This window comes from Megalobrama amblycephala, linkage group LG10 (assembly GCF_018812025.1).
Source record: "Megalobrama amblycephala isolate DHTTF-2021 linkage group LG10, ASM1881202v1, whole genome shotgun sequence".
Taxonomy (NCBI): domain Eukaryota; kingdom Metazoa; phylum Chordata; class Actinopteri; order Cypriniformes; family Xenocyprididae; genus Megalobrama; species Megalobrama amblycephala.
This window is the reverse complement of record NC_063053.1, coordinates 27,406,944-27,427,041: the sequence shown is the minus strand read 5'-3', so window position 1 is coordinate 27,427,041 and position 20,098 is coordinate 27,406,944. Positions and strand designations below refer to the sequence as shown.

At 36.3% G+C, this 20,098-nt stretch overlaps 1 protein-coding gene across 2 annotated transcripts in view; it reads left to right on the top strand.

The window, feature by feature from the left end:
* Window positions 1–20,098, top strand: part of prkceb (protein kinase C, epsilon b) — a 135,285-nt gene that overhangs the window by 98,139 nt on the left and 17,048 nt on the right. For both annotated transcript variants that reach the window (XM_048205602.1, XM_048205604.1), the window contains exon 11: window positions 10,077–10,231. In XM_048205602.1, the coding sequence (XP_048061559.1) occupies window positions 10,077–10,231 (155 nt within the window). The remainder of the gene's footprint in view (window positions 1–10,076; window positions 10,232–20,098) is intronic.

Genomic DNA, 20,098 nt, shown 5'->3' with positions numbered 1-20,098 from the left:
TCAATATTTACATCCTGCAGTGTAACGTCTGAAGTTTCAGTGAATTCTGTTTGTTCTTATCATTAAAAATAAATAAATAAATAAAAAAATTTAAAAAACATGTCCGGCTTGTGTTTAGCAACATTTACAGTACACTTCATAGCGTAATTTGTGGGTGGGATGGGTGGGACATGTCCCCACCACTTTTTGCCAGGGTCGATATTGTCCCCACCACTTTTTAAAAAACATCTCGTGGCACGGATGTATACTAATCCAAAAGAAACATCTTTAGTTGATTAGTAATTCATTCGTTTGTGTTAAATAGGTGATCTGTTGCGGGGATGTGTGGTTTTTGAAATCATGTTGAGTGCTCGTTGCCACTGTTATCAGTGGTGTAACAGTGTTCTCTTGGCGTTCGTGTACACTGCGCAGTCTTCACACGGATGAGCGCTAACGCTGTTGTGGCCGGAGACTCTCTATTAATTCCAGTGAAATTACAAAACAAAATACACTGCTCTTGATGTAATGTAGGGAGTGGGACAATAGAGTTGGAGATCCATGTGCAGGCTTTATTCATAATAAGAGCACAGTCAAACAGGCAGTAGGTTGATCACCAGCAAACAGTAACAGGAAGGCAAGGCAAAAGAGTAATCCAAAAACACAGGCAATGGTCAAAGCAGGCAGCAAACGATCAAAATCAAGGAAACAGTCCAGTGTCAAAACACAGGCTAGGCAAGACAAGGCAAGACAAGGCAAGGCAGGACAAGAAACAAACGGAATACAAACCAATGGCTAAACAATACTCAGCCATGTGTGTGTGTCTGAGTGCAGCTTATAAAGTGTCACTGATGGGAAACAGGTGTGAGTGTGTGATTAGTACCTAGATGGGGAATTGTGGGAAATGGAGTCCATATGATGACAATAGAACACGGACCCAGGGCACATGTAACAGAGCCCCCCCCTCAAAGGAGTGGCTTCCAGACACTCCTAAACAGTCCAGGAGGGAAGTGGAGTGGAGGCGGAACAGGGGCGGGATGGAGGGCCAGGTCCTTGGAGAGGAAGACGGCCTGGAAACTGAAGCAGGGCAGATGACTGGGACAAACTCTGGACTGGACTCATGGACAGAGGTGGACTCAGGAATGGACTCATAGATTGAAGCAAGCTCAGGAGCAGATTCATGGACTGGAGCAGGCTCTGAAGCGGATTCATGGACTGAAGCAGGCTCTGAAGCGGATTCATGGACTGGAGTGGGCTCTGGAGTGGACTTGTGGACTGGAGCAGGCTCAGGCATCAATTCATGGACTGAAGCAGGCTCTAGGACTGGAGTTGATGTGTGTGCAGTGTACACACCAAATGGCAGTGGCCATAATGGCCAACGCTGCAATCTCTGAGGGCTCAGACATGAGGGCTCTGGCGTGGCAGCCATCTCGGCTGAGGTCTGTGGCGTGGCAGCCATCTCGGCTGAGGGCTCTGGCCTGGCAGTCATCTCGGCTGAAGGCTCTGGCGTGGCAGCCATCTCGGCTGAGGGCTCTGGAAGCTCTGCTGAGATGTGACAAGACTCTGCTGAGACAGGATGAGGCTCTGAAATGGCTGTAAATACAGGAACGGTCTCCAATGCAGCCATCACATGAACAGGCTCTGGTGAGGGAACTCTTAAAGTTCTCTTCTTCCCCCACAGTGAACGATAAACCACACAAAATTAAGGCATAATCCATGAAGTCCCTTAGCCTGCAATTGAACTTCCCTTCAGGAAACCAGGATTTTATGGGCTCATTAAGGCCAAAACGGAAAGCCACATCATCAAATGGAACTTGAAACGATAACTCACAGAATTGATGAACATATTCCTCAATGGATTGTTTATAACTGGAAATGCTCATAAAAGCCGCTGGATCTTGGTATGGCTGAGTATTCTATAATGTAAGGAGCGGGACAACGGAGTTGGAGATCCACGTGCAGGCTTTATTCATAAGAAGAGCGTAGTCAAACAGGCAGTAGGTTGATCACCAGCAAACAGTAACAGGAAGGCAAGGCAAAAGAGTAATCCAAAAACACAGGCAATGGTCAAGGCAGGCAGCAAACGATCAAAAACAACAAAACAGTCCAGTGTCAAAACACAGGCTAGGCAAGACAAGGCAGGACAAGAAACAAACGGAATGCAATCCAATGGCTAAACAATACTCAGCCATGTGTGTGTGTCTGAGTGCAGCTTATAAAGTGTCACTTATGGGAAACAGGTGTGACTGGTTCCTAGATGGGGAATTGTAGGAAATGGAGTCCATATGATGACAATAGAACATGGACCCAGGGCACATGCAACAATATACAATCACTGATGAACATCTTTGGTTTTAATGAGAAGGAAAAAAAAAAAAATTACACAAGGCCGGATTCGAACCCAGAACCTCTGGCACACTGAACAAAAATTCTACCCCTCATCCATTAGGACATTCTAACAATAATTGCGGATCCACGTATTTATTGACTAATGTTAATACTCTCGAGACTAACAATATATTGTATTATAGTAGATGTAAGGACGCAACTATCATATTAAACATGAGGTCTATGTCAATAAATTTTGTGCATTTATTATTGTAATGATACAATTACAATACACCCCCCCCACCACCACCACACACATTCCTGTCCCACCCACTTTTTAAAACAAAGTTATGCCACTGAGTACACTAATAGTATAAATATATCGTTGTTATCATATTTGTGTAGTATCAGGTTGCATCCATGAAAGGAAAACAGAATACCAGTGTTGCACTAACTTACACGCCAAGCCGTTTACCCAGTGTCTGAGTTTTTTCAGCACCCTCTGCTACACTGAGCTTAATAAGCTTTTCTCTGTATAAACATTCCTCACAAAAATGTGTTTTCAAACAAGGTGTTTTATATGAAACATAGTGACATGCTTAAACCTGAAAAAGCATCCGAATGGGCCCATTAAGAACATTATGATGGACAGAGAGAGAGAGAGAGAGAGAGAGAGAGAGCAACATGGTTTCTGCATATAAGCTGTGTAAAGAGGCTTATATGTGTGTTGTTCTGGGAGAGAAATTCCTACTGTAATGACAAGCATCATCAAATGAAGTGTGACAGCTTCTTGGCCAGGGGAATGTGTGTTAAGATTCACTGGCAGCAATGTGTGTTGAATTACTACTTCACACAAGCTCACTGGGTCTGTTGTATAGAGTTTGTTTGACATGGTCTAGAATGACTCTATTTCTGTTAGGACACGTATCTCCCGATACTTGGGTGCCGATACGATATGTATTGTGGCTTTTAAGAATTGCGATTCTACATGTATTTTGATTTGATATTGTGATTTTTGTTTGCTTTTTTAAGCATTTTACACTTTCTCATGTCCACTTGTAAGATATATATATATATATATATATATATATATATATATATATATATATATATATATATATATATATATATATACTCACTAATGCAACACATGTCGCCCTCTCAGGACTCAATACTAAGGATTTTTCTGGTTCAAATTTTAACTTGTCCAGCCAAAATTTCCACTGGCCCCACCACAAAAAAATTAATAAATAAATAAAACAGGCCTAGTTATTATCATCATTGTTTTTGACCCATAACCTTTATAAATAAGGTTGTGTCACCAAAAACTACTAGCCTAACTCATATAAGTTTCAAATATTGTTAAAGACAAGTAAACTCTAAATAATAAAATAAGAACAAATAATAAAATTGCAAGCAATAGCACAAATACAATAGAACATATATACAGATAAAATAAACACTGCTTTTCATGTTTTCCAGGCAAGTCTAACAGTAGTTTTCAGGTAGAGAAAATGAATAATCAAATGTAAAATAGCACTGCATATTCTTCACTGTATAAATTAAATATAGATTAATCCTTATTAAAGTTACAAACGTTATTCAGTCAAGAGCAATGAGTGATTTTTTTCCTTTGTTGTTTGATTAACATAAAAAAACAACAACTGCTGCATGTTTATTAGGCTGCTGTCACTTTAAGAGCTGCACGGATCCAATATACTGTTACAAACACATTTTATTTCTCAACTGTTTATGTTCAAATAACAGACGATGTTTACTAGGATACTTTCCGAGTAAAATGAATAAATTTTGTGTGAATATGTCCGTTCAAGTGCAAGAATACATGAAAGAGAGCTCAATTTGAGTTGAGTTCTTTTTTGCATCTTCTTGTGCTTGAATATTTAAATTAACGAGGCTTAAAAACACATTCATTTCCATTACGTAGTTATGTCACCATGTAACACATTTGCATAATTAAAGTTGCTCTAAGCAATCCTGGGCGGAGTAACTTCCTGTTGACGTTCGAAATGTTGTCAAACAAAACAGAGGCTAGCTAGACCCTCCCTCCTCCTCCTCCTCCCCCTCCCCTCCGTGCTTCCTGAAACAGTCATGAACGCGCATTCAAAATCATTCTTGTCGGTTATTGGCTGAAGCATGTTTATTATGATTCGTGGTCCAGGCTGCATAAGTTTGTTTTTATCGCCATTTTCGGATCTTCTGGCAACTACAGAGACCACGTTTTTTTACAGTGTGTTCAGGGGACAGGCAGCTAGCGGATAGTGAGGAGATGTTTGCTGTATGTGACAAAAAATGTTTTGGCCTAAAAACGTGTGACATTGCTTAGAGCACCTTTAATGCTTTATTTTTAAAACTATTTCTCTGCAGTACAACCACAACCTTTTCAGAAGGTGTGTTTTAAAGAAACAGAGCGTGAAAACAGGTGCCACAACAATGTCAGTTACAAGAAAAATAAATTGTATTTTGAACATTAAATGTAAACCTATTCTATTAGACCCCCTGAACAAAATGAGCAAAATGGGGGACCTTTAACAGAAATAAATGTGAAATTATTACGTTGAAATAAATACAATCAAGATCAAATACAAAAGTAGTTGTACTTACTGCTAGAATACATTCTAGATCATCAGTCAGCTGCTATGTTAGATCATGTAGCTCTTCTTTGTACTGTCACATATTTTAATATAAACAAAATTTTAGGTTTTGGAGTTATTTTAGAGTATTTTAAATTTTTATTCATGAAAAGAATTAATATTAGCTACACATTCAAAAACATTCGCATTTGAGACAACATTTACAGATACACTACAGTTCAAAAGTTTGGTTTCAGTCATTTTTTTAAAGAAATTAACAATTATATTCAGTAAAGATGCATTAAATTAAACAAAAGTGACAGTATGACATTTATGTTACAAAAATATATGTATTTCAAATAAATTATGTCCTTTTGAACTTTCTATTCATCAAAGAATCCTGAAAAAGAATGTAGGTTACACTTATTTTTAAGGTGATGTAGTTACATTGTACTTGCTTAGAAAAGTACAGAGTAATATTAATTAACTGCATGTACTTACTATAGAGTTACGGTTAGGATTAGGGTTTGGTTTAGTTTTACTTACTTGTAATTATGAATTAGCTGTTATTACTATAGTAAGTACATGTTGTAACGTGTAACTGCATCACGATAAATTAAAGTGTTACCAAAATGTATCACAGTTTTCACAAAAAATATTAAACTGTTTTCAACATTGATAATAATAAGAAATGTTTCTTGAGCACCAAATCAGCATATTAGAATGATTTCTAAATGATCATGTGATACTGAAGAACAGAACAGTTATTTTAAGTTGTAATAATATTTCACAATATTGCAGTTTTTACTGTATTTTTGATCAAACAGATAAAATGCAATATATATCTGGGACATTTTTCAGTGGCGGTTTCTGATCCTGATTACTATTGATGTAAAGGGCTGGAGAGAGGGCTGTGTGTTCTGAATGAAACCTTTGCTTTAGAAATTCAGTACCCCAGCTTTCATCATCTCAGTCCCTGATAAAGCACACAGCGCCTGGCATTCACATTCACCTGAACCTTTAGTATCAAAGAGAGAGAAAATGACAGTGTTTGAAAAAGGCCCTTATAACAAACACAATAAGGTTCCTTTCCATTTAAAATGTTGTTATATTGTTTTCTTTTCACATTATATTATTATTATTATTATTATTATTATATAATGCATGTATTAGGATCAGTCCTCTCAATAAATGCAGTACACACATACATATAGTATATGAATATTTCTAGCATCCTATATAGACTGCCTCTGAAAGTTAGCTGACTCGCTGCCTTACTGCCCTTTAAAGTCAGGCAATGACTTTGCAGGCAGTATTTGCACACAAAGATACCTTCCAAAACTGATTTTGGACAGACTGAGGCAGCATAACAGTTTATTGATCTACAACAAAATGATATCTAAGCGAATATTTAATTATTACAATACTAATTTCTCACTAGAAATGAAATCAAAAGTGGAAAATGTTGGTCGAAACAAACTTTTACACACAAAATGACCACCAACCACAACTTTCAGATGGCATATACATGTTTTAGCATATATATGCATATATATGCAGTTATGGCACCAACATTTTAAATACCACTGAAAATTCACAGTTCTCTATTCCAATTTCAGTACCACAGCTAAAACTACTAGCCTAACTAATATAAATTTAAAACATTAAAAACAAATAACAGTAGTTTCCTGGTAGAGACACTGAATAAAGTAATCAAATGTAAAATAACACTGGATAGTCTTTACTTTATAGATTAAACAGAGATTAATCCTTATTAAAGTTACAAAAATTATTCAGTCAAGATTAGAGTAATTATTTTTTTTTTGTCCTTTGTTGTTCGATTAACAGCAGCAGAAATATTGGACTGCTGTCACTTTAAGACCTAATGCACAGATCCAATATACAGTTTTTTTGTGTATGTGAATTTGCACATTCAAGTGCAAGATGTGACAGAGAACTCAATTCACTATTTGCATGCTATCTGAGAAGCGGCTTTCTGGGCCCGAGCTTCAGATGTTTACGCACACAAAACTTTCCACACAGCGGGTGAGTGATGAATTGAGTTCTCTTTTGCGTATTCTTGCGCTTGAATATTTACATTGCAGAGGCTTAAACCTTTGTGACGATGCAGCACTGGCCCGTCAACAGTCCTGAGCATTGTTCATGTTTGTTTACTTTCATGTTCTCACAACATTGCATTGTTAGAATTCATAAAAATTTTACCGGCCAACTAGCAATTGACACGGTTTCATATACAACCAACCCTTGTATTGAATTAAAGCATGCAAAATAAGAATGATTTTATTAGTAGTCTCAGACTTGTGAACCCACTGTATGTGGTTAAAGCACAGAGTCCGTTATTAGCTTTGGACTTAAAGATAAACATTCTTGATTAATGTCCAGGGCCACACACACAATACACTCTGTACTGAAATTATAATTATTTCCTGTTGCTATCAGCTTCACAAAGCTGGTCATTTGTTAAGCTAGTGCAGAGTGTGGTAATCTCACTGTGGGGAACGACAATTACCATGAAGAAAAAAGTGGGGCACAACTTCAGCCAACACAAGCTAACAGAAGACAACTCACACTTTGTGTTTTTACTCATTTCGTTTCGGCGATACACTTTTCATGTTTCTTTAAGGTTAAAGTGTGTCTTGTTTGTGTTATGCAAGTTGTACTTTAACACTCATTCATATGTAGAAGAAGATGAAGCCCTGCTGATACACTCTGTTAGACCGGCTTGTTGGGTCTTGGTGGTTATCTGTCGATCAGGCCTTTTCTCTTGCACGGCGCGGGACGCCAGTATCTGTACATTTCTAATTAGAGACAGGAAATGTTTATTGGCAGTTGATTGGGTGGGCCTTTGCTGTAACTTTGGGCACATTTTAAACAAACTATTTCAGCATCCTGTTTAAATTCGCTTTCATAGCAAAGGGACAAGCAGGGCAGAGGGCAGACTGGCCTACAATTACATAAGGTTACAATGAAATCATGATTTCAATTAAAAAATATCAGCATATCATTCATATCACCAAAGTGAACCAGTTGTATGAAGCTTGTAATGTCTGAAAATATCACCCACACTTCTCTTTGTTCATTATTGTCTAAATTCAGAGACTGTTATGGGATTAGGTTGATTGAATAATAAAGGGAACACCCCAAAGAACGATATACTTCAGGCCTTTTTTCACTCCAAATCTGTTTTTTTTTTTTTACCTGCAAAAAAAAAAAAGAAAAAGAAAAAGCTGCTTTTTTGAAGAAAGATACAAATTCAGTGGTAAACAGGTATTTCTCCATGGTTTTCATCATACAGCCAAATGAATGATGATTGCAAGTATGTTTGTTCACAGTTCAGCAAATTTCCTGAGCTAGTCTGTATGTCTGCTGACTAGGACATGAGTCACATAACTGGACTTGCAGTATGTGTGGGTTGATATACATCTTGATTCTTTGAAATGATGTGCATGACCCACTGAAGATAATGAGTTATATTCTTTTCAGCCGAGCAGGGCAATGGGTTCATGCTTTCTGAGAACGGATGGATGCTTCTAGGCCTGTGTCTCCTCTCATTGACTCTGAACTTCCCAACATTTATATTATATTCTGTGGCCTGTTTGTCTTTTAACCCCAGTTGCGGGTAATTGGTGGATTTCATAATTTCTCAAAACTGCATTCCCCTATGTCTGAATCCTTTATGTAAGGCTAGGGAAAACAAATTGATAACACTTTAGATTGGGGTCCATTTCTCACTATTAACACCCATATTAGCATGCATATTACTAGGATACTGTCTGTTTATTAGTACTTATGAAGCACATATTAATGCCTTATTCTGCATGACCATATTCTACATCCCTTAAAGGGTAAGTTCACCCAAAAATAAAAATTATGTCATTTATTACTAACCTTCATGTCGTTCTACACCCTTAAGACCTTCATTCATCTTCGGAACACAAATTAAGATATTTTTGATAAAATCAGATGGCTCGGTGAGGCCTGCATTGACAGCAAGATAATTAACACTTTCAAATGCCCAGAAAGCTACTGAAAACATATTTAAACAGTTTATGTGACTACAGTGGTTCAACCTTAATGTTATTAAGCAACGAGAATACATTTGTGCACCAAAAAAACTAAATAACGATGTTATTCAACAATATCTTGTGATGGGCGATTTCAAAATACTGCTTCATGAAGCTTCGAAGCTTTACGAATCTTTTGTTTCAAATCAGTGGTTCAGAGCACCAAAGTCACGTGATTTCAGTAAACGAGGATTCGTTACGTCAAAAGTGTTTCGAAATTTCAATGGTTCATCACTGGGGGGCGTGATTTTGGCAGTTTGATATACACTCCGAACCACTGATTCGAAACGAAAGATTCGTAAAGCTTCATGAAGCAGTGTTTTGAAATCGCCCAACACTAGATATTGTTGAATAAAGTCATTATTTTGTTTTTTTGGCGCACAAAAAATATTCTCGTCGCTTCATAACATTAAGGTTGAACACTGTAGTCACATGAACTGTTTTAAATATGTTTTTAGTAGCTTTCTGGGCATCTGAAAGTGTTAATTATCTTGCTAGCAATGGAGACCTCACTGAGCCATCTGATTTTTTCAAAAATATCTTAATTTGTGTTCTGAAGATGAGCAAAGGACTTAAGGGGATGGGACGACATGAGGGTGAGTAATTAATGACAGAATTTTCATTTTTGAGTGAACTATTCCTTTAATCTACCCAAAATTAACATCTACCTTACTAACTATTAATAAGCAGTAATTAGGAGATTATTGAGTCAAAAGCCATAGTTAATAATTAGTTCATAGTGAGAATTGGTGAGAAATCTAAAGTGTGACCAAAATATTTTAATGACATTTGATTGTTAAAGAATCTTGAAAGTTGTGAGGGGTTCACTGTATAAAAATGTGAATGAAACTCTTATGATATGTTTCTTTGTAATAGTTCAATCAAAAAGACCCACAAATCTCCATCTTAGGAGTTTTGAATCAATATAAATCAGTCTAATGTATCACTATCATGTCAAAATTAATAACATGTATTACCAAAAGCATTGTTTACCAAGAATCTTCAATGGAATCATTAAGGAACTGGAATGTTTGAATAAAACAATTAGCAAAGTTATTGAGTAATGAACCTGTTTTCTTCTATTTGTTATCTTCAGGACCGTTTGTTCTTCGTCATGGAATATGTGAATGGCGGAGACCTGATGTTCCAGATCCAGCGTTCTCGCAAATTCGATGAAGCTCGTTCCCGGTTCTACGCTGCTGAGGTGACCTCGGCCCTCATGTTTCTGCACCAAAATGGGGTCATTTACAGGTAAATTCATTGCAATTGGCAATTGACAACTGTAAAAGGCCAAAGGTCAAATAACATTCAGCCATTGTTTGGTTCCAAACGTCACAAACTTCTTCTGTTTGTCTCACTGATAGACATAGCATCATTGTTAAGTAACCAGAAGAATGGAATGTCTTGAAACATCTAAGCCAAAATACCATTGTAACACACAAAAAAATACATTCCAAATTTAGTGAAATTTTAGCCTGATCTTTTTTGGACAGAAAATTATCCATCCGTTCCAAGTGTTTGCTCAAGTTTAATCCGGAATCCAGATCATTTATTTTCTCAGAGGGCTGTCACGCAATCCTGCACAGATTAGGTCTGAAGTGAATCAAATGCAGTTTGTATCACATGAACTGGCTCTAGCATGGTGCGTTGTATCTTCAGGAACTATTTTGCCTAGAGACAGGAGCCCTTGTCTGCCTTGTTTACCTCAGGTTGTTTACTTTGATGAGCTATGTGCAATGATTTATTCGTTCCCAGACAGTTTGTTTACCCTCTCAATTGTGTGTCATTAACCACACACAACGGGCAGTGCTTCTGGGGCTGGAAGGCCAGGCTTTCCTTGGGATCATATCCATCGCTGGCTTCTTTTTAAAGTGGAATTCGTCTTTACTGTCCAAAAATATCATAAGTTTGCATGTTGTTTACATGCAGCTTTATTTTGAAATGTTGACATCATAGAATTTCAATGTAAAATTAAATGCATGATGCCAGCACGAAGCTGCACATAAACAACATGCAAATCTACGATGTTTTGGACAGTATGACAAGAAAATGACGAGTTGAATCTGTAAAATGACGTATGAATCTGTAATACAGATTCATTTGTCATTTCACTGTATAAATGTATGCATGATGCCAGCAGTACAAAATAAATATGCACATAAACAACATGCAATCTTATGATGTTTTTGGACAGAATGACAAGTTGAATCTGTAAAATGACAAATGAATCTGTAATACAGATTTATTTGTCATTTCACTGTAAAATTGAATGCATGATGCCAGCTGTACAAAATAAATATGCATGTAAACAACATGTAAACCTATTGTGTTTTTTGGACAGTATGATTCGAAATTCGAATACAAGTTAAATCTGTGAAATGACAAATGAATCTGTAATACGGATTCATTTGTCATTTCATTGTAAAATCGTGTGCATGACGCCAGCACTACAAAATAAAACTTTATGTAAAAAACATGCAAAATGAATTATATTTTTGACAGTATGACTAGAAAATGTAATGCAGATTCATTTGTAATTTTACAGATTCAATTTTACAGATTTTGTAGCTGATTCAATAGAATAATGTCACATAACGCTGGGAGCCCAAGTCATCATGACCCCTTCTTCCTGTCGCCCCTCTGGCCCTCACTGAACCCAGCGACCTGTTAGTTTCCTCACCCACCCATTCTCGGCCTGGTCCTGAGCTCTTTCTGGTCTTGGGCAGGAAGAATCTCATTTGGAGTTTAATGTTGTATTGAATTAAATCCACCTCCTCCCCACACTGGCCTTCCTGAACCCAGACTTTCAGAGACTGAAGGGAAATGGGGAGTTCTTATGAAAGTAGGACACTTAAGGCGAATAGGTCAAGCAGAGGTCTGGTGGTTCTAATTACACTAAGTCTATTATTTTTCCCCTTAATACTTAAAAAAAAAATCTCTGTTGTTGGCTACTTTTGTGACTCATGAGATACATCATGTTATTGGTATGTTCAACAAAAAGAAAGTGTAACCATTTGGTCATATGAGCTTTATTGGGATTGCAAGGTAAAAGAAACCATCGAATTACAATATGGAACTTGTCAACATTATAGCCTGATAAAAAAAAAAAAAAAAAATAATAATAATAATAATAAAACCTCTCCATTCACTTCTTGAGCAGGATCTATTTAAGAACACTGTGTGTTGGACAACTGCCATGACTTCCATTCATGTCTCTCACCCACCTTACAGTCGTCTGACCCCTTGTTTACGCTTACAATCACTGACATGATGTTTCTTTGGCAAGAAAGTAGACAGGATGCGATTCAGTCAATATGAATGGCTTATTGTGTGCTATAAGAAAACACACACATACATGAACTTCCAGCCATACACCTCAGATCGGTTCAGGCGCCAGGTCTGTCGATTACCTGATGATGACGACTAGACCATGAAATGCTGGACTAGTGCTCCACCCTCAATGAAGGTCATTTTAAGTACAAAGCATGCTGGGAGAATGATTGATTGGAGGGCTCATGTAATCTGGCTCTGTCTTTGCTCTAGCCCAGCATAGGAAAAAACAAAGGAAACATAAATTGTACAGGTACTTCATATAGGAGATGAGGATCACAAAATAGTATGGTGTAACTAGGGTGTCTCACTAGGGCATATACTTTATAAGGGAAATTGTTCAATACTGTGTACAGTATATGGCAGATTAGGGTTAGTTGTCACATTGAGAAATTCCTTGTGGGGACATTTTTTGGTTACTGTCCACTGTCTTTAAACAGTTTACATTGTGGCAATGTAGCACATAGTTTATTTGTAATATATACTTTTTTATGGGTTTCTTTATCTACAATTTCCAACCTTCAAATGGTCCAAAATGCATTTGCTCGTCTGCTCAATGGGCAGTCACAAATAGAGTCAAATTATGCCTTCTTACACACTCTGCACAGGTCTGATATCACATTGATTTTAAAATGTTGCTGTTTGTTTCTAAAGCCCTCAGCAATCTAGCCCCTTTAAGGCCTCAAGCTCTCAAGCTGTGGAATAGCTTGCCATTATCCATTATTATCCGCTCCCACGGTGTCTGGGTTCAAATCTATGGTAAAAACTCATCTTTTCCCTTGTTCTTTTAATCTTCTGTAATTGTGTTTATGTATTCCTTTATGTACAGCACTTTGGTAAACCAAGGTTGTTTTAAATGCACTAGAAAAATAAATATATATTTAAACTTGAACATAGAGCATCTCACTATTGAGTTAATGTGTTCACTTAACTATAGCGAAGTAAACTTTTTGTTGCCGGTATTTTAAGGATTTTAAAAAGGTTTAAATTGAGTAAAAAGTGTGACAACTAGCTCTGGTCACCCCTAAATCTGACCACCCTGCAAAAAGCAAGCCGTGAACCATCATCATTGTACTCTTGAGCAAGGCACTTAACCACAGCTTGCTTGCACTGTAAACCGTAACACTCAAAATAATTGTTTTGAGTAGGACAAACTTAAATTAAACAAATTAGTTCAGTCAAATTAACTTTTTTGAGTATTTAGCACTTTCTTTTTCTTTCAAGTTCACAGAACAGATATATTTTAAGTAAATGTTAAGTGGGGGATCTAGTAGTGATTAATGTTTCATTATGCTAATTTAGAAGAGTTTCTGTTAATGTGGGTTTTTGGAGCATCATGGTGACAAGTGGTGCATGCAGCTTGGTTTGAGAACAGATATGTTAAATGTTTTATATTGCTGCACTCATTCAGCAAGTGTTATATCATGCTATTGCTAACATGTTAGCAAAATAACAAGTTAGCATTTTCTGGATTAGCTTGTTATAGCTAGCTAAATTTCCATTAATAAAAATGTTTGCGTTTACATGATACATGATCATTTTAAGTTAAATGTATGAATTAGTTTACTCAAATATTTAAATTTAATAACCATTGTATGATGTATGAGTACAAAATAAAAATCTGCTAGTTCTGCTTACTTAAACTTTGAATTTCTCAATTTAAAAATTTTGATGTAAGCAGTTGCTTCAATTTTTTGAGTTTTGCCTACTTATTCGAGCTTACAGTAGTAATAATGTCCCTGCAATGATGATATAATGTAAAACTTGTGAAAATAATTTCTATCGGCAATAAATAATTCAATAAAAATAACTCAATACTGTAAAAATTCCAGATTATTCTCCCTTTTGTCTTGCCTCATTTTGGGAAAGCCCTACATTGTATGAGACCTGCGTATCAAATAACATGTCAGCTCTGCTTCAAGCGCGTGGCAGAACCGCATTTTTCCCGTATGTGAACTAATTCCACCTCTCTGTGACCTGCCGCACATACCAGGACCAAAAATCTGCTAGTTCTGCTTACTTAAACTTTGAATTTCTCAACTTAAAAATTTTGATGTAAGCAGTTGCTTCAAGTTTTTGAGTTTTGCCTACTTATTTGAGCTTACAGTAGTAATAATGTCCCTGCAATGATGATATAATGTAAAACTTGTGAAAATAATTTCTACCGGCAATAAATAACTCAATAAAAATAACTCAATACTGTAAAAATTACAGATTATTCTCCCTTTTGTCTTGCCTCATTTTGGGAAAGCCCTACATTGTATGAGACCTGCGTATCAAATAACATGTCAGCTCTGCTTCAAGCCCGTGGCAGAACCGCATTTTTCCCCTATGTGAACTAATTCCACCTCTCTGTGACCTGCCGCACATACCAGGACCAAAGAAAAAAAAAAAAAAAAAAAAAACAGAATGCAGAACATTCTAGAACAAAATGTGCAGGTGTAGTATTCCTCTCTCTATCGAGGAAGGACATGGTGGCAGTTTTGATTGAAACCGCAGAAGTTTGATCTGGTTAAAGAGGGCATGTTTGATCTTGACTTCCCTGATGTAGATTGCAAATGACTGGTTTGGTTGTTTGTTCAGATTCACTGCATCTAAAAATATATAGTAAGTGCAGGTGGCATAAATGTGACTCCTCTGCTTGATTACCCATCTTTTGTTGACCTGTGGCTCTTGAGGGATTTTGTTACAGTGTAACATGGGAGCTGTATTCTTGCCAGGATATGGAAGGCACAAAAGCACTGAGACTAAAAGGGCTTGTGATGGAACATGTGAGCTGGTAGTTATTGAAGTATTTCCACACCTTGTTCTTTCGAGATCTGCTTTGTGCGCTCTTTGTGAACTTTCATCTGGAAAGGAACATAAGATGATTGAGGTGCTTTTCCTTTTCCTACAATAAGTATCCTCTTTGTGTAAGAGCTAATTGATATTAACCCAAGAGCACATTCAAAAATACGCTTTTACTTTAGTAAACAAGGTCCTCTATGTACTGGACTAAGAGGCTCAGTTACAGCCCCTATAATTACTAATCACTTTATCCTTGTGCGCAAGTTGCACTGCTTGCAAAACACAATGATTGGTTCGTTTTTGTTCCTTTTTATCTACTGATATCATCAGGGAAATTATGCAAATTCTTGCTTCTCTGTTATGCATTATATATTCAAATATAATAATTAGGTCATGCAGATGTTGCTTGGTAACCTTCCAGGAGTGCCCAACTAACTTAGTATCCATGAGCTTCATTCATGCTCACCTTAATAGGGTCTGTAAATGACTGCATACAGACATCTGAAGATATAAGATACAGTGGTGCTCAAATGTTTGTGAACTATATTCTATATTTCTGCAAAAATATGACCGAAAACATCATCAGATGTTCACAAAAGTCCTAAAAGTAGACAAAGATACCCCAATCAAACAAATGAGACAAAAATATATACTTTGTCAGTTATTCATTGAGAAAATTTAACCAGTATTACATATTTGTGAGTGTCAAAATATGTGAAGATCTAGGATTAGCAGTTAATTTGAAGGTGAAATTAGGCTCCACCTGTTCTGAGATGTTTTCAATCAATCGGATGACAATCAGGTGTTGGTTTGTGACTTGTTTTATTTAAAGAACAGGGATCTAGCAAAGTCTGAACTTCACAACATGTGTTTGTTGAAGTGTACAGTGCTCAGCGTAAATGAGTACACCTCCTTTGAAAAGTAACATTTTACAATATCTCAATGAACACAAAAACAATTTCCAAAATGTTGACAAGACTAAGTTTTATTTAACATCTGTTTTACTTTTAAGTTTTACTCAAATTTTCAGTTTTACTCAAATTAGGGTGATGCAAAAATGAGTACACCCCACTTTGTCTCTGGAGCAAAGCTAAATTTTAGACTACAAATGTCTAATTTAACAAGAATTCAACCATAGGTGAGTCTAATTATTCATTACACAGGTGTCCAGCAGACAGTTTACTATAAAAGGGTGTTAAAACCCCTTCTCATTTCTTGCTGTCCGCAATGGCATCACATGGAAGAGAAATGTTACAAGACCTGAGAAAGAAAATGATTTCTTTACACCAGAAAGGTGAAGGCTACAAGAAGATCAGCAAAGCTTTACTTATCAGTCAGAATACCGTAGCAAAAGTGGTGCTGCAACCATCTCACAGGGACTTTCAGGTCGTCCACGGAAGTAAACACCTCGTCAGGAGCGTCTTCTGATGAGAAAGGTTGAAGAAAATCGGCATGCAAGTTCTCTGCAGTTATCTAAAGAAGTAGAAAGCCAAACTGGGGTGACTATTTCCCATGACACAATACAGCATACACTGCAGAGGAATGGCATGCATTGGTGCATTCCACAAAAGAAGCCTCTCCTAAAGCCCAGGCACAAAAAAAGCCCGCCTAGAGTTTGCCAGGGCCCATGCTGACAAAGATGAAGACTACTGGGACTCTATACTCTGGAGTGATGAGACCAAGATATACGTTTCTGGAACTGATGGCTTCAAAACTGTATGGCGTTGCAAAGGTGAGGAATACAAAGAAAAATGCATGGTGCCTACAGTGAAACATGGTGGTGGCAGTGTCCTTATGTGGGGCTGCATGAGTGCTGCTGGTGTCGGGGAGCTGCATTTCATTGATGGCATCATGAATTCACAGATGTACTGCTCTATACTGAAAGAGAAGATGCTACCATCAAAATGTCGCCAACTTGTTCATTCCATGCCTAGAAGCCTTGGTGCTGTCATTACAAATCATGGAGGCCATACAAAGTACTAGATGTAATAGTTTTTGTTGTGGGGTGTACTTATTTTTGCATTACCCTAATTTGAGTAAAACTGAAAAATGTGTAATCTAAGTTATATTATTAGCCTTACTTTCATGTTATAAGTTAAACAGATTAAACTTAGTCTTGTCAACATTTTGGAAATTGTTTTTGTGTTCATTGAGATATTGTTTAAAATTTTACTTTTCAAAGGGGTTGTACTCTTTTACGCTGAGCACTGTATCATGGTATGGGCAAAGGAGAGTTCTGGGGACCTCAGAAAAAGAGTTGTTGTTGCTTAATCAAACCATCTCTAAAGAGTTTGTACTCCACATATCCACAGTCAGACAGATTGTGTACAAATGGAAGAAATTCAAGACAATTGCTACCCTCCCCAGGAGTGGTCTACCAACAAAGATCACTCCAAAAGTAAGACATGTAATAGTCCACGAGGTCACAAAGAATCCCATGGTAACTTCTAACCAACTAAAGGCCTCTCTCACGTTGGCTGATGTTAATGTTCATGAGTCCACCATCAGGAGAACACTGAAACACCATTGTGTGCATGGCAGAGTTGCAAGGAGAAAGCCACTGCTCTCCAAAAAGAACATTGCTGCCTGTCTGTATTTTGCTAAAGATCATGTGGACAAGCCAGATGGCTATTGGAAAAATGTTTTGTGGACGGATGAGACAAAAATAGAACTTTTTGGATTAAATGAGAAGCGTTGTGTTTAGAGAAAGAAAAACACTCCATTCCAGCATAAGAACCTTATCTCCTCTGTAAAACATAGTGGTGATATTATCATGGTTTGGGTCTGTTTTGCTGCATCTGGGCCAGGAAGAATTGCTATCATTGCTGGAACAATGAATTCTGAATTATACCAGCGAATTCTAAAGGAAAATGTGAGGAAACCCACCAACATTGGTCTTTATTATGATACAAACAGAAAATACAGGAAATATGTACACAAAAAAAAAAAAAAAAATAGAACAAAAATGGCTTCTTTAACCAAAAATCAGTATTTAGTATGACCTCCTGGACTTCTTCCAATTTCTCAAAGAAGAAAATCTCAGATTTTGAAAGTTTTCTTGGCCTTCCAGAGCCGATTCCTGCTATTGCTCAAGTGTAAGAGGAGTCAAGTCAAGTTACTTTTATTTATATAAAATAAAACCACATTTAAAATACAGTTAAAGATAATATTGTGAAATATTATTACATTTTAAAATAACTGTTTTCTACTTTAATTTATTCATGTGATGACAAAGGTGAATTTTCAGCATCATTACTCCAGTCTTCAGTGCCACATGATCCTTCAGGAATTATTATAATAAGCTGATTTGCTGCTCAAGAAATATTTTTTATTATTATTAATGTCAAAAAATAGTTGTGCTACTTAATATATTAGTGGAAACCATGATACATTTTTGTCAGGATTATTTGATGAATAGAAAGTGCAAAAGAACTGCATTTATTTGAAACTTTTGTAACATTATAAATGTCTTTACTGTCACTTTTGATAAAATAAATGCATCTATGCTGAAAAAAGTATTAATTTCTTTAAAAAAAAAAAAATCATACTAAACGGTACTGTAAATGTTTGAAGTGTGTGTGTGTGTGTGTGTGTGTGTGTGTGTGTGTGTGTGTGTGTGTAACCATTATCATTCTAAATATTTGCACACAATGATAACTAAATTTGTTAAAATATATAATTAAATATATAATTATTAAATTAATCACTAAAATATGTGATTTAAAATATGTGATCTTAGATTGTACTAAAAGATTATACAAAAACCATACTGTTATTTTTTTTAAAAACATTATAATAGAGAGGTGTACGTCATGCCCTTCTTTAGTTAGCTTTAGTTGTGCTTTTGAAAAAAATGCATATTTTTCAGGTTTTTAGCACTTTTTTTTGAGTAGAGAGGGTGCTGTGTACGTAATGGAAAAAAATCACTTCTCAAGATTCACTTGAAACACAGGAAATGCTCTAAATTGAGTTTGCTGCTGTTTCCCTCTCTCTGTCTTTCTCTGCTTTCTGCCTTGTTGTGTTCTATGTCAGTATTTTCGTCTAAATGAAAGGAGCTCTAGTAAAATATAATACAATAGTCAATCTCATCCTTTATAGCCCTTTTTGAATTTTTACAACTCATGCTAAAACATTCATGTTGTTTATACAATTTCCTTTTATCTTCATTTAAACTGCTTTTCATTGAAAATGTTTTTTTTTTAATTGTATGATTAAATTTACTTATCAGCATTCTTTGTAAAAGCACCTCTTCATTTTTTTTATTTGCTGCTGAGGTTTTCATTCCACCTATAATGAAAAAGAAAACATTCATTGTTTTTTATAGATTTTTACAACAAACTCACACAAATCTTATCAATATAGACTACTAACAACTATAATGAATAAAACAAATAAATTTTGAATCATATCTAAGTTAATACTTGTTCCAAACAATCACTTTAGCAAAGGTTGTACTATATACTGTTTATTTTTGTTCCAAAAATATACTGTCATTAAAATGTTCACTTTAACATGTACAGTACCTCAAGTTTTGTGACGTTGTTTCAACTTTGTTTTTTAAACTGGACAAATTAAATAAAATAACCACATTTCCCTTAACAATAAACACAATGACTGCTACTGTTTTTTCCACTGAGGTGCAAACTGTAGGCTACATATCGTTAACATCTCAAAAAGTTTGATCCCTTTAAAGATAAGTAAGGATCATGCTGAGAATTGCTACTTTTAAAATAAGATTTAATGAGGCTCTAATGAGGCATTTTATTTACAGAGAACCAACTGCACATCTGATGTGCCTCTGATATTATGTGATATCTGGAATCTGACATCCAGATTGGACTCACAAACCCTCACCTTACAACCTCAGAAAGTCACAAACTCTGGAAAAAGGAGAAAAGGAGAGCAGCATTCACCATTCATGCACTTCAAAGGGGACAGATAAGAGCAGCCAATGTAGCAATGTCACATAATCTAAATCAACAAATGAAGCTCTCTGGATGA